At 45.1% G+C, this 16,683-nt stretch overlaps 1 protein-coding gene across 1 annotated transcript in view; it reads left to right on the top strand.

Annotated features, from left to right (window-relative positions):
* CTNNBL1 (catenin, beta like 1) overlaps positions 1-16,683 on the top strand; it is a 56,241-nt gene that overhangs the window by 21,525 nt on the left and 18,033 nt on the right. The window contains exons 5-11 of the mRNA XM_009994016.1: positions 1,574-1,671; positions 3,512-3,605; positions 4,104-4,195; positions 6,941-7,013; positions 7,291-7,349; positions 8,081-8,229; positions 12,808-12,989. Of these exons, the coding sequence (XP_009992318.1) occupies positions 1,574-1,671; positions 3,512-3,605; positions 4,104-4,195; positions 6,941-7,013; positions 7,291-7,349; positions 8,081-8,229; positions 12,808-12,989 (747 nt within the window). The remainder of the gene's footprint in view (positions 1-1,573; positions 1,672-3,511; positions 3,606-4,103; positions 4,196-6,940; positions 7,014-7,290; positions 7,350-8,080; positions 8,230-12,807; positions 12,990-16,683) is intronic.

Raw genomic sequence — 16,683 nt, 5'->3', positions numbered from 1 at the left:
GGACAACTGATACTCTCACTGGGAGCTTCAGCAGAAGCTCTTACTCAAGAATGCCCTGTGAGATGCACCCCTGACTGCTGGAGTTCTTGCTGTGCACTCATAGAGAGCAGTCTGGCTCCTTTGTCCTTAGGGCACCCATAGGAAGCAGCAGCCTTCAGGTAGTTCTTCCCTCAGCCTCCTCACCTGGGGGGTGATCAAAGCCCATTCCCTCAGTCTTGCCTCACACATCATGTACTTGCCCCCCTGGCTGTTTTCATGGTCCTCCACTCTCCTCAGTCCAGAATGTCAAGGTCTCTTACAGGAAGAGCCTCAGTTGGTCCCTCCCACCTACAGGACTTCACATTTGTTGAATTTCATAAGGCTCCTACTGGCCCATTTCCTCAGCTTTTATTGATTAGCAGTTGATTCCTGGCTGAACAGATGTAAGGCAGGTTATTTTCTCATAACTTGCTTACTGAGATGCATTCTAATTTGCTTTTGAAAATTATACCCTGGCCCCTCTGACTGTGTTTTGATGTAAACACGAGTGATGGTCTGCCCAGTGAGGAGTAACCACCCTCCTGCTCAGTTCCTGATGGCAGTTGCAGCTGGAAGTGACATCTACCCATCAGGAAAATGTACAGAGAGCTTTGCCTTGGTTAAGGATTGCTGTAGAGCACAAAGAAAGCAGCAGTCTTACTGACAGACATCTCCTGCAGCAGCTGGACATAGGTTAACTGGGGATGGGGCAGGCAGCTCTCTTCATCTTTCCTGAGACTGGGTCAGTCATCACTGAGACCTTGCCAGGAAAAGATACATGAAAATACTTTTCCTGCTGCTGCTTGTGTGTCTGAGCAAGTGCACAGCCAGGAGAGCTGGGAGGCTGAGTTGTTAAGAGAGATTCATCACAGAGTTGTTATGTAGGACATCAGAAAACTGCATATCCTGGTCCACCCCGGTGGGACTCGGGCAAGATTGATCAGTGTGTCTGAGAGAATAGGAAAGTGGGTCTAATGAGGTGGAATACATCTCGTTGTACAGGAGAGCTGTGGAGCAGTCAGGGGAACCATGTGTTATGCAGCCCAGAGTTAATGAGTGAAAATTGGGCTGGCAGGAGCGACGCTGTTCCTGCGGGGCTGGAGGAGCACACTGGCCTAATTGGGCCGGGGGAAGGGGGCGATGGCTCCTGTGTGCTCCTGAGGTGTCTGCTGCATCCAGTTAGCAGAGCTGTCACTGAGAGCAGAATACCCAAATTGGATTATTCTAACTCATTTCTCTTTGTGGATATTGAATCTTTGGCAATGCAGGGTGGGGCCTGGTTATACCAACCCAGCAATTTTGATTGGAAAAAGTAGAAAATAAGTATCATCAATAAACAGTAAAATTCTCTGATAAAGTAAGCACACAATCACATAAGTTTTGATCATTCCTAATTGTAAGGATTCTCTGGTACTTTATAGGACTGAAGTAGTGTCTGTGCTCTTGGCTCTGCAGTTCTCCTACCCCACTGCTGTCTTGCATTCCCAGCTGTTTTGGATCCAGTCGTTTGGGTGTTACACAAGTCTGCCTCTGCGTTGTCCTTAACACCAAGCACATGTTTCCATAGCTGTGGTAGACTTGCTTCAAGAACTGACTGATATAGATACTCTCCATGAGAGTGAAGAAGGAGCTGAAGTCCTCATCGATGCTCTAGTAAGTAGTAACTCCAGGTAATTCCAATGCCTTGCACAGCCCAGGGTCCACGCTCTACGTGTCCACGCTGCCAGTGCTGCAGGCAAGGTGGCCAGTTCAGGAGCCTGCTCCCTTGTAGCTGAAACACTGTATTGAGGACCATAAAGGGTGTTTTTAATGGGATGGCAGAGTCTGGGGAGTAGGTTCTTCCTATACCAGAACTAATGGATTTTAAGGGTGGAAGAGGGTAGAGGTAGTGATAGTTTTTGGCATAGAGAGTAAACAACCCTGGAAAATTATCTGCCTGCAGCAGAAGGTGGATTGCTTGGTGTTCAGTGCTCCCTGCCTGGTTTACTTTCTTGAGTGCCCTTGGCCTTCATGGTGGTGGATTTCCCCTTTTCCTAGTGTTTGTGCAGGATGCCTTCTGCTCTTCAGCTGCTGGAGGAGGATGCTGAACTGAGCAGAGGCTCTCCAGAGAATCAATGCCCAGCAAAACTTGTGATTTGCATGTCTGCCCTACCCTTGGGCAGCTTCTGCTAGAGAAATGCTGTGTTTGTGACTCACTGGCTGTGTCTTGTTCTGTAACTATTATGTTGAAATTGAAAGATGGGAAATTACAGGTTTTCTTTTATTTGCTTTGTTTGGCTGCTCTGTTTTCTCCTACAATCCTTCTTGTCCAGTCACAATAATGTTCCCTTCCAAAGGTTAATGGCAGTGGCCTGAAGCTGAGTTCTTCCAGCTGGCCTCTGAGCTGTTCTTAATTACTCTGCCTCTGTGGTGAGATTGTTGGATGAATGAAATGGTCAAGAGGAACTGCTAGAGAAGGTGCTTTCTATAAAATGTGCAGAGAGGTAGTAAATCAAGCAAAGTTCTTTCTTTGTTTTCCTTGTCACCAGCCCACTGATAACAGCCAAGGTTTAGAGGCTGTATTGTCCTTTTTGAAAGAAACAAGTCAGGCAAATCTTGGGAGAAATGTTTAGATATCTGCTTTTTCTTTTGTTTTCTTTTTTTTAAAGAAGGCAGGTATGATGTAGGGTACCTGTGAAGATTGTTGCACTCCCTGCCATGGCAGCTGATACTGGTATTTTTTCCACACTTTCACTGGGTCCAAAGCTAGTTCACAGTATTTGAATTGGAAGCATTTCTTTAACTTTCCTGAGCCCATGTCCACAATGGACAAAAGTCAAGCTGGACTCTGCAATTGCAGGTTTAAAGGCAGACTTCTGTGAGCTCTGATCCAGAGGCTCCACCTGCAGACATGGGTTCCTGCTGCTGACTTGGGGTTTCATTAGTTTCCCGAAGGCAACTTGGTACTTTCATCCTGCTGGGGTTTAAATGCAAGGCTTAAGCTAGGGATCATTTAGCTTCTGGATTTGAAGCTGCATGTCTGAGCAGTGTTTCTTCAGTTTTTTTGTACCTATTACGGCGGAAAATAAAACAAAAATGTAGGCAGAGCAGCAGCAAACAGCTGAAAGGGGAGCTGCTTGCAGAGCTGACAGCCAGCCCATGCAGGGTGCTTTGCACTTAACAGTTCTGAGGGATTATAAATCAATCAGGCTGGTTCAGGAAATAAGACTGTGACAAGGTGCGTGTTTGCCTCCAGATGTTTTTCTGTTTAATCTGAAACACAAAAGTTGTATAATTAATTAGGGCAAACACATTGGCAGGTTTACTTTGTGATTCCTTTACTTCCTCTGAGGTTTTAGAGCAAGATTTTTAATGTCTTCTGATTGTGTCGGGCAGGATTTTTCAGTAGGGCTTATTGATTTTTATTATTTATGAACCCCCTGTTCTTTCTCCTTTATTTTTCTTTTTTCAGTTGTCTTATGTTTTTATCTTTCCTATGACCCTGGTGGTTTAGGTGGAGGGCCAGGTCGTGGCTTTGTTGGTCCAGAATTTAGAGCGCCTGGACGAGAGTGTGAAGGAGGAAGCTGATGGTGTCCACAACACGTTGGGTAAGTGGCTGTTGCCCAAGGGGGTGGGTTTTCCCTCACTGCTCCCCAGCCTTGCACCACACAGGAGCTGCTCTGCAGTGTTGCTGTTATTAGCACTTAGACAATCATCCATTCCTTTCAGTTATCTGGGGCTGTGATCTCCCAAGGACTGGGAGAATGAGAGAGACTGGAAACATGAGGTTTGGAATTTTTTCTGCTGCTGTTGTTGTTAGTTTTGTACAGTGAGAATTGCTGCTGGAGTAAAGGGAAGCAATCTCAGACTCCTTGTAGCATAAGCTGGTGTCACACTGAGGATCGACTGGGTGGGCAGTGTACAAAATGAGAGTATCATGGGCCTGAGCTTAAGTCTCACTCAAGAAAGGGTAGATTTGTGAGCAAGATGTAACTTTGAGAAGAGCAGAGCAGCCCTGGGAAGGACCTGGCAAAACAGCATTGACACCAGGCTGAGCTGAGCTGCAGGTGGGGAAAAGCAGCTGTTTTCTGTGTCTTTCTTCCCAGCAATCGTGGAGAACATGGCAGAGTTCCGCCCAGAGATGTGCACAGAAGCTGCTCAGCAGGGCCTCATGCAGTGGTTGCTCAAGAGGCTGAAGGTGAGCTCATTTTTCTGTTATCTTTTGGGAGGTCCTGCAATAAAAACTGACAGGCTGCTGCTCTGGAAGCTGGTGTGCTTGGGAGGGTGCCTGGCACAGTGTTTGTGGCCCAAGGCCATTTATTATTGGCCCTTTCCATTTGTATAGGTTATCTCTCTGACAAATGAGAATTTGTGAATACAGTGAATTCAAAACTCACCTCAAACTGGGAATTATGTCCCTTTTAACTTACTAGAAACTAGCAAAGCTGAAGGAGTTGGCTTTATTTGTAGGAAGCTCTACTCACTGTGTCTGAGTAGGAGTGCTCTTGTTTTTGTAGTGTGTTCCTTTTGCTTAAAAACAAAAAGTGAAGTTAATTTTATTCCAGGCAGGTGTGCACTGCGCACGGATCTTCTGCCTGCCTTGTAATTACTCTGGCAGCTAAAAGACTTGGGAGAGCAAAATAATCACAAATTGGATTCCCCTGCCTGGTGCCACAGAAAATAAATGTTAAAGGCCCTCGGAACTGAGTGCTGAATGTGTCTTTCCTTTGCCCTGGCATGTGTTAACTTTGCCTGAGTCTGGGGATGTGTGATCAGGCAGTTGATGTTCTTGCTCCCATGATGTCGTTGGGAACCGCACACTCGTGAAACCCTCGCCAGGAGCTTTTGCTGTTGGCAGAGCCTGCTCTGGAATCTCTCACCCTGGCAGATGTGTTTAGGAATAAACCAGCACCTCAGCATCTGGGTAGAGCATCGTGCTGCTGAGAAGTGTCTGTGGGATGAAGTAAAATCAGGGCTCTGTCTTGGTGTCAGCAAGGACATCTGGCACACAGCAGAGCTGAGCTGCTGTGTTGTGACTGCATTTCAGGCTGCATAATTGTGTTCTGGCTGCCTGGGAAAGCTCAGACTCACTTCTCCAAACATCAGCAGGGTTTGGTGGTGGAATGTGCAAGCCCTAGGAGAGGAGAGCCTTTTTCCTGGGGCTGTGAGTGTGCTCCCTGGGGGTGGCACAGCACTGAGCTCCCCCTCCCTGCTCACCCATGGCTGTGGAGGCTTACGTGTTTGCTACAAAATACCATCCTCTACAGAGTGGTTGGGGATGGTGTAGAATGAAAGCTTTATTTAAAGCCAGTACTTTGTGGCATTTGGGATCTTCCTGCTGCTCACGTGTTTGTGTGGCAGGTGCTGGTGTGTGGTGACCTTTTCTGTAGTAGCAGGTCGGGATAATTGGCCACGCACAGGCAGGTCCACTCAGTCAAGCTGCAGGTAGTCGAGCACTAGGGGAAAAACTTGTGGGTGACTAATGGGATGTTTTAAGCCTAGCAGTATTGCTTTCCTTTTTTTTTCCCTATTGAACAGTGGAATACAAATTGCTGGAAACTGATATTTAAAAATTGTTTATTTTATGAATTCCTTTGGTAAACCAGTTTGTGTTACCATCTGATGGGTTAACATTTAGACTGTCTGTAGATGCAGCAGCTTTGGCAACATGCAAAAAGATTGGCCCCAGTTCAGAGTCACACTTCAGGGATTCATTTTTTTTCTTAAAATTCAGTGTTTTGGTTTTGTTATGATTTCTTAACATATTTGAGTATGGAAGTGTCACTGTTCGACTCGGTTTCAACAACAACGCTGTTGATCCCCTGCCCCTGCCACCAGGTAGGGAAGGAGAGAGAAAAGAGAGAGACTTGGCTGGATTGAAGACTAAACTACACAGCTTTAATTAAACACTCGTGATATAAGAAAATATATACAATTATATACAAATATGTTCAGGTACGTGGAAGAGCCTCTCGCCTCCCCCTACCCCCAGCAACTCCTAGAGCATCTCCTGAGCTGGGAACAATCCCAAAAAATCCTGGAACTGCTGGATAAAGCACAGAGTGGTGAGGGTCAGGAGAGCTCGAGTCTGGGGGTCGATGGTGAGAGATGGATGGAGTCGTCCCCGAACACCAGCCATGGGTGGAGGAGAAGGGAAGAAGAAAAAGGAAGGAAGTTGTCTTCTGTGATCTCTGACCTTCCTCTGAGCTTACATAGATATATGGGATGGAATATCTCTGGCCAATTTTGCTGTCTGTCTCACTCAGCCTCCTACGGGGGGATCGTAGGTCTCCCCATAGTGCCTGAGCCAAGAGAGTAAAGATGTGACCTTCAAGACCCAGCAGTTAGACCTGCTGGAACACTCTGCTACTAGTTAAAAGAAAGCTTACTGAAGGAAAAAAAACCAAAACAGTAAAAGGAAAATTGGCTTCATCCTGGCTCAAACCAGGACAGGAGGAATGTATGAAATGAAAGCTGTGTGACTGTGCAGGCTAAACCCATATAATTTTCTGCTGATTGTGATGCTGTGATCCTCATACAAAATGCTAGCAGTTGCTGTTTCATGCTACTGTGGTGTATTTTGTGAAATTCTGGTTTTGGAGGGCTAAGCTCATATAACAGCATGGAAGATTTATCACAGGAAAGAGATTCCATATTGCAAACAACTGGAGACTGTTTTGAGGGGTTTTGAGCCAACTTGGACAAACCTGCTTATGTAGGACAGCGTGAAGGACCAGGGCTGAGTTTGTATATGTGTGCACGAGCACACCCAGCCCTGGGTCACAGGACCTGTCCTGTCACTGAGGCACATTACAGAGTTACTGCTGAGGTATTTTGGTTGAAGTGTTGCTCACACGTCCAGCGATTTGATTAATGTGTTCTTCAAATCACTGGAGTACAGAGAGCTGTGCCCTGATCACTCTCGTTTCTTCTCCACCACTAGGCAAAGATGCCTTTTGATGCCAACAAGCTGTACTGCAGTGAGGTGCTGGCTATTCTGCTCCAGAATAATGATGGTGAGATGTGCTTCTGGGGTTGATGTGCTGTTGGGGCAGGATCCAGGCTTCTTTCAGACCACAGCAGCACCGTTCTGCCTTTGGCTTCCCTTTCTTATGCTCCCTCTCCCACACCTGTGCTCTCTCAAGTGCATGCGCCCTGTTTCTCTGCAGCTTTTGTACTCTGTCAAGCCGTATTGATTTTGTTTGCTGATGTATCAGTGTTAGATGGCTGTAAAATCTGACAGTTAGCTTCATTTTTCTCTCTCTTTTCTCCCTTCCCCCCACCTCCGTCTAGACAACAGAGAATTGCTTGGGGAGCTGGATGGGATCGATGTGCTGCTTCAGCAGTTATCTGTGAGTAATTCCCATACCCTCTGTTCTGTCAGGAGGCAGGCTGGCTGTGAGGAGGTGGGACAGGTTCTGGGTGTAGTGCTCTCCCAGCGACCTGAAGGTACCAGAGCACAGCAGTGCTTTCTGTTTAGTGGTGGCACAGTCCCTAAGTAACTTCCATGCAAGTGTTTGATCCATGGTGTGGGGTTACATTAACGTCTTTTACAAATGTTAATGTAGAGGTACACAGAAATTTAATTATTTTCTTATACCTACGTGGCAAGATAGGCAGAGTTAGAATTTTACCATCTTCAGTCTTCTCCGCTCCAAGCACTGGGCTGCATTGTGCCTACATTTGAGCTAGCTGAAGGTAGTGTGTTCTTAGGCCAGTGACATTTCTTGAGGCAGTTCTGTCCATGGGTTGAGCTGCCCCCTTGGGTAGGTGCTGTGCCTTGGAGTTCTCTGGTATCAGGGTTACCCACAGACTTGTGAACGGTGCAGTCGGAGAGTTTGCCCTGCCCTTTGGAGGCCCTGTGCTGTCTCAGCAGCCCACTGGTTGGTGCACAGTCAGGGCAGTAGAAGGGCAGCAGTTCCAGGAGAGAACATGTCTGTGCAGCGTGTGGTGCCCTGGTGCCTGCAGGCTCCTGTACACCAGAGCCTGAAGGCTTGTGGTGTAAAATGGTCGTGTATACCTACCCCAGTGTGGACCACATTAAGCCCCTCTCTGGGGTAATTCTGCTTTCCTTGTCATGCAGGTGTTTAAACGACACAACCCCAGTACAGCAGAAGAACAGGAGATGATGGAGAACCTGTTTGACTCCCTTTGCTCCTGCCTAATGCTCAGTTCCAATCGCGATCGCTTCCTGAAGGGTGAGGGTCTGCAGCTGATGAACCTGATGCTCAGGTACCCAGATCAGTCTGATTTTCCTGCCTGCCTTTGATGTACCAACACACCTTCTGGCTAGATCTTTGCTTATGAAATTTCCTTGTTAGTGTATTTGTCTGTTTTGTTTCTTTTTTTCCAGCATGTGAGTTGAGCCTTCTCAGATACATGAACTCAGCTCCTTCCTTTAGCTTTGTTTCCTAAGAAGTGGGGTTACTGCAATAGCTACTGAAGTAGCAATGCAGTCTGTGAGCAGACACCCAGATGAGAGAATGCTGTAAGTCAGGCTAATCCTCTGTGGATTTAAAAGACCCATATGAGGGTAAGAGACACTTTGGGTGTCTTGAGGGGAAAACATTCTTCCCTTTGGTCTGCAGTTCAAGCCTCACTGTGTCGTGTGTCCTCTGAGCTGGTGAATTTTTGTGGATGTTGATAACAAAAATGGGCATAAGTACATTTCTTCTTGTGACATGTTTTGTCACACTGAATCTCCAGGGTTTCTCTGCTCCCTCCTCGTTTATTTCCCAGCCCCCTCCAGAGGCTGCCTGCTGTCCTGGCTGCACCAGGCTGCTGTGGGGCTGGACACAAGCACTGACATGACATGATATGTTCCTGCAGTGCATGGCTGGGTAATGTGCAGCAGCAGGGAAATGAATAAATAACCAAACATGGATTATTCAAACAGGAACACTGGGTTTTCTTGCGGCTAATTAAAGAAAAGCTCCAAAACCAAGAAGGAGCAGGAAGCCTCCCTCTGCCCTGAGTGCTAAGCTGCTAAGCTAGCCTTGCAGAACTAATTACTTGGGAGTTCTTGTGCCATGTGGGTGGGACTCAGTGTTTGGATTTTTAGTGGTTTTTTTCCATATTTTTGGATGCTACTGTTTACCACTCTCTGTACCAGGATCCCAGCTGGAAAATTATGACAAGAGGAATACTTCTCCCTAGATGCATTTCCCCCCTAGCAGTTATGAAGGGGTTAGAAGGGACAAAGCACGACCCAACTGCCTCTAGCAGCTGTCTGGTAGAAGGGGGTTCTGAGACGTCAGTCTTTTGGTGTTTAGGAACCTAACTGATTCTGCAGTCTGAAGGGGATTGGGAAAGTGACGATGGAAAAAAGAAACAGTTCACAGAGTATTGTCTACAAGCTTGTATCACCACTGTCCACAGCAGGGACTATACTAACAGTTGATTTTAAAATTTTTTTTAATGTCTTCTAATCTAGTTCAGATAAGTAGAAAAGTTGAAATTCTTCTTGCCTGGCTGCTTGAGGAAATAACAAGAGATGACAGTTGATTAAGTCTTGTTCCCAGACTGTGTTCAGTTTTTCTCAGCACTTCAGTACTTGTGGGCTAGTGTTGTAAACAGGGAGTGAACCTTCACAGCTGTGATCTAGTGAGCTGCATGGGAGGATTACACTGCTGTGTCTTCTTGATACCTTCATGATAAGCAACAAATGGAAATGCCATTCAGTGGTGATTGACCACCTTGCCCACAAACAGGGCAGACTATATTTCTCCCCTGATGGTGTCCTCTGGCTGGGGGGAGAGAGCTCATATTTTTTGTTTGGATTTTGAAGGTGGTTAATCATTGCACCATAGTCTGTGCAGATGAAAGGACAAATAAGAAAAGTTGAAAGTTTATTGACATGATGTGAAATAGATAAGCTTCATGAGAATAAAGAAAGATATCAGGCTGGAATCTACATTACTGCTGTGGAGAACAGCATTCTGTATCCAGAGATGCCCCATCCATCTGCCCGGGCTGTTCCGTTCATACCGGTCATGCCCACAGACCTGCGGAGGCAGCATCCCTCAGCTGAGCATTCCACATGCTTGGGAGGTTCCTGTAGACAGTCATGAAACTAGGACTACTTTCTGATCTGCTGAGCCTTAAACAATGGGGCTAACAGCCAAAGGTGGTGGTGTTTGTGTGAACTTCTGCTGTTTATGGGGAGACACTGGTGGTGACACGTGGAAATGAGCACGATGTGCTTGATGCACTTGAGGTGTGTGTCCAGGGCAAGCTGTGTCCTGGACTGGGGGTAGCCTGGGACTTGCAGTGCCAGGGGGGACTTGGTGTTGGCCACTGGGAGTGGAGCTTCACTGAGCTGGTATGTGGGAGGGGAGCAGAAGGTTCTGGGAGAAGAGCAGGTTGAGGAGGACAAGAGCAAGTAGCCAGTTTTGAGGTAGGATTAGAACATGGGTATGAACAATTATTTGGTTTGCATCTCTGCAGCAGTGAGGCTTGTTTACTTTGTGGAGTGTCTTTATCAAAACCAAAATGGTTTATCAAGGTGGTAGCTGCAAGTGCAAAGTTTATAGGTATCACATAGAATTAAATTCAATTTATTTTTTTTTTTAGGTCAGGGGGCAGGTTTCAGTTCACAGTCCCTCAGCCTTGCCTTGGTAACCTAAGTGCAGTTTACCTTACAAAGCCAAAAGAGAAAAACAGCCTTGTAATGTCAGTTCCCTGGTGCACACTGACAGGAAGCTTATTGCTTTTGCTGTAAAATTGTGTTAAGGTTTGGAGGAGATGCAGCCACTGGTTCCCAGGGGATGTGTCAGGAAGATTCTCTGTTGCATAGGAAAAATGACGTGGCTTCCCTGGTTATTAAGGGAGGTGTGTGCTTATGCACAGAGACAAATGCAGCAGAGGCAGCTCACGGGCAGCACGACCCTCTGCTCTGTAACAGTTCAGTGGCTTTTCTTGACCCTCAGAAAAGCATTTGCTCTGTTCAGCAAAAACAAGGTAAAAATGGGCAACTCTTCATGGCTGCCCAAAGCTTGACTAAGCTATTTCAGGGTATATTTTTAATGATTATTAAAATCCTTGTATGTTTTCTTGTCCTGCTGTTCCTAATGACCCCATGGAAACTTAGGCTGTCACTTTACTAAATCTTCTGGTTAATTAAATGGAACCATTTTGTGCTACACTTTCCCAGCAAATCTAGTTCTTTGCTTGTGCTAGTAATTTGGAAAGTGAGCGATTGTGTTATGTAGAAAATCCAAATAGTGATAGCACCTATTATTTTTTAAATAATAAAGGTACCAAAGGATTCTCCCCATGTAGAGGTATAAAAAAGAGGAAAAGAATGGTTATCAAATAAAGTTGTAATTCAGAGTTCCCTCTGCAGACTGAGGTCACTCCCTCTTGGAGATACTCACGTATGCTTGTCTTTGAATTAGTGTTTGGCTAAAAGGTACCTCAATAAGCACAGATGAGACTAAGACAAACTGCCTGCCCTCCAGCAGAATAAATATTTCAAATAAAATCAACTCAAGACAGTCCAGTCAAGCAGGTATTGATCTCTAAAAGCCTGAACTTAAACCCAATGAATATTCCAGAGATCAGCTCTGTGCAACCTTCCTAAATGCTGATCAATATGCAATTACTTCCCCTGAAACATTTCTTATATTGTCTGGCCTAAGAAGTACTTTATTTTTAGCTCCCTGTGGGGGGGGGAGGGGGTGTGGAGCTGCCTGCCTGGCTCGTGGGCAGAACTTGCTGCTGCACCAGATCCTGTTGGTGGCTTGATCCTCATAGATCCTTGTTCCAGGTCCACAGTAATTCCTGAGCACCTATCTTGCAAGAGTGCAGAGCAGCCAGGGTGTGTCCAAGGAGAATTCTTCTCTCAGGGGAAGAGTGCAGCTTGTTCCTGGAGGGATTTATTTTTATCTGTGCATGTTTGTCAGAGAACCAATTCTCTTAGAGAAAATCAGAGGAGATTGTAATGTACTTGGGGTGGAAGGTGGTGGGGTTTGTGACCATCCTGCCCTGAGGGAATGTCCTTCTGAGTTGGCCTTTGGGGACACTGAGGGCTCTTGTTCTTCAGCTCTCATTAGCTCCTGCTGACGTTTACCTGCTCTGTTGGTTTTATGGGCTGCATTTGCAATGGCTGTTTCAGTTCATGTTTCACAAGGTACTTTAAATTTTCCCCTGGATGAATTACAGATTCCTCTGTTTCTGCTCTGAGAGGTACAGAGCTTTTGGAGGCCATAATTTTCAGGCCATCTGTGTGCTGTCTGTGTGAGTGACCAGCATCAGCATTCTGAGCTCGCAGTGCAACAGAACAGCCCCAAATCTCTCTGCAGCCTTCCAACCGTGGCTTCTGGAGTTGGGATTTTCTTCATTACAGCTGACCACCAAGCTCTGCTTACCAAACCTGCTCCTTTATTAAACTGAATTATTGCTAGATCTAAATCCTGATCATCTTGGTGTGACAGTGTTTGTCTTTTGCCCCTAGCCCAGTCTCCCTTGCTGTTTTGTGTGGTGGTGAAGAAATCTTTAATAGCTGAGAAATAAAAAATAAGAAAACAGTAACAGTAAAATCTATACAATGAAATAAAAATAGGATATAAAAATAAATAAAAGACATTTAAAAATAAATACCAAGAGAATATTCTTAACCTTAGTTTTGAAAATAGTAGTTGTTGGGGTAATGCTTTGGCTTCTTGAAGAAAATCTTGGTTAGAGCTCTTGCTCAGACTCTCACCACTTTCCTCCTCATTCACTTTCCTTTTCATGCTGTATCTTGAACCTAGTGTGGTGCAAAGCTCCTTATGTCCCTGAAAAGTTTCACTTGCAGCTTTCTTTCCACAGAGAGAAGAAGATCTCCCGCAGCAGCGCCCTGAAGGTCCTGGACCATGCTATGATTGGACCCGAGGGCACAGACAACTGCCACAAGTTTGTTGACATTCTTGGTCTGAGGACCATCTTCCCGCTCTTCATGAAATCGCCCAAAAAGATAAAGAAGGTTGGAACAACTGAAAAAGAACACGAAGGTAGGTGGGCTTCCTGACTTTTCTTAGTGCCATGGAAGAGGTGAATGCAAGGCAAGTGTCTGAAAAGTACCTCAAGGAGGAGGGGGTGGCACCTCATAGGCTCAGCTCCTCCTCAGCCTGGAGCCCAGGCTGCCTGCCTGGCTCTGGGTGACACACTTGCCCTGCTTGTTTTGGTATCAGCACTTCCTGGTGATTCCATTTCATGTGCTGTTAATAAGTTATTTTACTCCTGTAGGGTCTGTTGTTTGAAGCTCTGACTCTTTGATGCAAAACTCTTTTGAAAAGAGTAATGAGGCAACTACAAATGTCACCTCAAAAGCAGTGTTTTCATGGCTCTGAGCACTGAAGTGTGACTCCATGAACATCAGGCATTGCAGAAATAAGCTGTATGCTTTTGAAGTTGCTTTTTTTTTTTCCCTCCCCTGGAAAACTCTGCTTCAACAGAAATGTGCTGTGAAGTATTACTGAGGACCTTATGATGAACTGAATCTAGGGTCATTCCCTCCTGCTTCTAGAAACATTACCTTTTCCATTTAGTTAATAATTGACTGTGTCTTGGAAGAAACTTAAAATACTGACAGTGATGCTTGAGGTTTTGTACTAGTTCATGACTCATCTTAGGCCTAGAAAGAGTGAATATTGTCCAAATCTTGAAGAGGTGTGAGTGGGTCTTAGGCTTGCCTGGTATCCATCCTTAACTCTGGCAGAAAACCAGGGTAAAACAGGAGCAACAGAAGCCAGCCCTGGCTGCCAGCTCTGTGCCTTATCTGTCTTGTCTTGTGCTGCTTGTCTTGGGGAGATAGTGGTGAGGAAGAAATGCTGTCCTGTATTCTGGGGTTTAAAATTGCAGAGGTGCAGTTGTGCTTAGATGATGGGGGGATGATTTGAAATCTTCATTTGCAGTATGAAAATAAGGTGGTTTAATTCTTACTGAAAAAGTTCAAGCTAGAACATGAGCTTCTGAGTATAGAGGGATCTGGGGTTGTGGCTCATGTCGTCAACTTAATTTTTCAGTTTGGGAAAGTGAGTTAATCTCTCTCACCTGCTTTGTCTTGAGACTGCAGATGACATCTGTGTGCAGTCTTGGCTACTGTGATGATGAGGTGATAGTCTGGAAAGCCCTGAAGGGGTCAGTTCCTAACTATTTCTGTGATAGAAAAAAGGCAAATCTGCCCTTAGGAAACTGGAGTGATCTGTGCAAACAGGCTTCATATCCTACCTCCATCTCATCAATATTCAGAATAAATGGAGGACATTAAGATGAGTCCAGAAATCAGTTTTCTCATAATAAACTCTCCCTAAAATGCTGTGGTAGCAAGTCCAATTTTCTTTGTTTTGCATCGCTGGGCAGGTGAGTTACTGAATTTCTAACGATGGGAGTTAATTGAGATGTTTAACAGGGTTCCCCTGGAGCCTGTCACAGCCATTGTCATGACATGTGTATCAGCAGCACAGTATATGTTTTTACTTGGCCAAATGTTGCTCCAGCACTGCAGTAATTGCTCTGTGCTCAGGGGCACTGCAGGTGGATGGTTGGCTGAGCCAGAGCAGGGCCCAGGCCCCTCATTGCCTGCTGGGTTTGAAGGGAGCAGTGCAGGGCTAGCAGGAGGGAGGGTCAATGCCCTCTGTGCTGTGCTGATCTGGGAACACACGGTACATCCCTTTTGTTTATTTATCAGAAAGAATACTAGTATTCAGGCTTGCCATCATTCCTTGTAAAAACTTTTGCCTGTGTTCAAACTGTCTGGAAAAAAAAATTATTAAAAAATAATTAGAATGATCCTCTTCATCAGGGAGGGAGTTCGTGTGTGTCAAACGGGGGAACACACTCCTTTAAAGGATTAGTAGCAGAGCACCAGTGTTTCTCAAAGAGCAGCTCTGGGACCTGTATCACTATTCCCTGTATCACTGGAAACGGCTTGGGACACAGTCCTGGTTAGCTGCAAGGTATGAACTCCATAATGGGCTATTAACCCTGGAGCCTAATTACAGCTGCCTAGAAGATGACCCTGCTACAGGGCTTCAGCACTGGGTGAGGAACACAGCAGCCCTGCCAGAAGGTTTGTCCCTTCCAGCTGTCCTGGGCACCCCTTTGTCTGCAGCTGTGGGGCCAGGGCTGCAGGCAGCAGCAGAGACTCTTCTCATCAGGCATCTGATGCTCCATCTTTAGGCACAAAATCGTGTCTGATGGTGGTCAGAAAATACTCCTGTTTTTATTTTGTAGTCGTGTTGCTTTTTACACAGGAGATAGTCCATAAAATAATGTTTATTACATTGTCTTGAAGGCAATGTTCTGAATGCAACAAAATAATAAATACCCCAGCGAAAAATCTCATGTGATTGGTGAGCTTTTACTTATTACAGAAATTTATAATCCAAATTAAATTTGATAAAAATAACTTTTCTGTAATGTATTTCTCTCTTTTATTAAAAGCTAGCATGAAGGTGCCAGTGCTGGTTAGCTGCATTTTAAACACTGTCAGTGTTTAGAAATTACTTTACTCCAGGGAGCCTGTGAACAATTTAAATCCAAACTGTGCATATTTATGCTTTATATACACTATGTAATTAGGAAAAAAGAAAGGGAAAATGTCTTAACCATCTTTATGGATGATCTGAGCCTGAAGATTTGGTTGGTGGTGTTTAACTGTCGACATGTTATCTGCTCTTGGATTTTGCCTGACTTTGTGCAGATCATTATATGCTTCTGAGGGTGTTAGGTTTGGGGGACAAATCTCATTTGAAGCAGTTTGTTTTTTTGAGGCAGTGAAGAAATTCCAAACAGAGGGGGTTTTTTTGAGATACATATTGCAGAGGGGTTTGTTTCATGGTATTAGTGGGGTTTTCCAAGATGCTGCTTGGCACTGGTGGAGCAGGTGGGAAGGTGGAAGAGACAGGTTGCAGGAAGTGGAGAATTAATGGGAAGTATTACAGCAAAATGCATTTAATTCCAATAGATGCTCAGTGTTTGCTTTTGTGATTGACTGCTCCCTGCAATCTTCCTTATCAAGGATTGTGAACCCTATAGAAGTGTAATCCAGATGCTTCTTGGTGGGATCTTGGCATAGATACAGGGTAAGATTTGAAAGAATGCTTCTGCTTTGTGAATTTTGAAATGCAGGGGATGCTGTATGAGTGTCTGTGTTCCAAAATCCCTTCCACTGCACAGCTGAGGGTCAGCTCATCTTCACTGTCTGTGAGGGTGCAAGAAGGTCTCTTGGTCACAGACTTCCTACAGCAACTGTTGAATGGAAGTGTGGTGTGTAGCTTGAAATTCTTGAATAGTCTCAGTGAGCCAAAAATGGAGAAAATCTAAATTCCTTCAGAGTTAGAGTTGGCAGTGATGCAATCATAGCTTGCTTGATAGGCTGTATATCCACCTGCTCTTCCTCAGGACAGATATTTGCAGTCTAGTTTTGCTCACTTGAAGAGTCTAATGAACTATAAAAGGATGTTTGTCCAATTCATCTTCATTTAAATGCTGTCTCTTGACTTACATGTCAGTTTTACTTAGGAATACTTAATTTGATAACCTGAGAATTAGTTCAGCCAGTTTCCAAATGAGAATTCCTGCCGCTGTATTTTTTTTTTTTCCTGTTTGGCCTCTGACAGTAAGGAGGCCACTTTTGGAGATGGTTAAAAAACAACAACACCAAAACCCATTTCTTAGTAAATCTGCTGCTACTCCTTTGTG

Source organism: Chaetura pelagica, unplaced genomic scaffold (genome assembly GCF_000747805.2).
Source record: "Chaetura pelagica isolate M959 unplaced genomic scaffold, ChaPel_1.0 scaffold493, whole genome shotgun sequence".
Taxonomy (NCBI): Eukaryota; Metazoa; Chordata; class Aves; order Apodiformes; family Apodidae; genus Chaetura; species Chaetura pelagica.
Note: the sequence above shows the minus strand (reverse complement) of the source record. Positions and strands in the feature narration are given on the sequence as shown.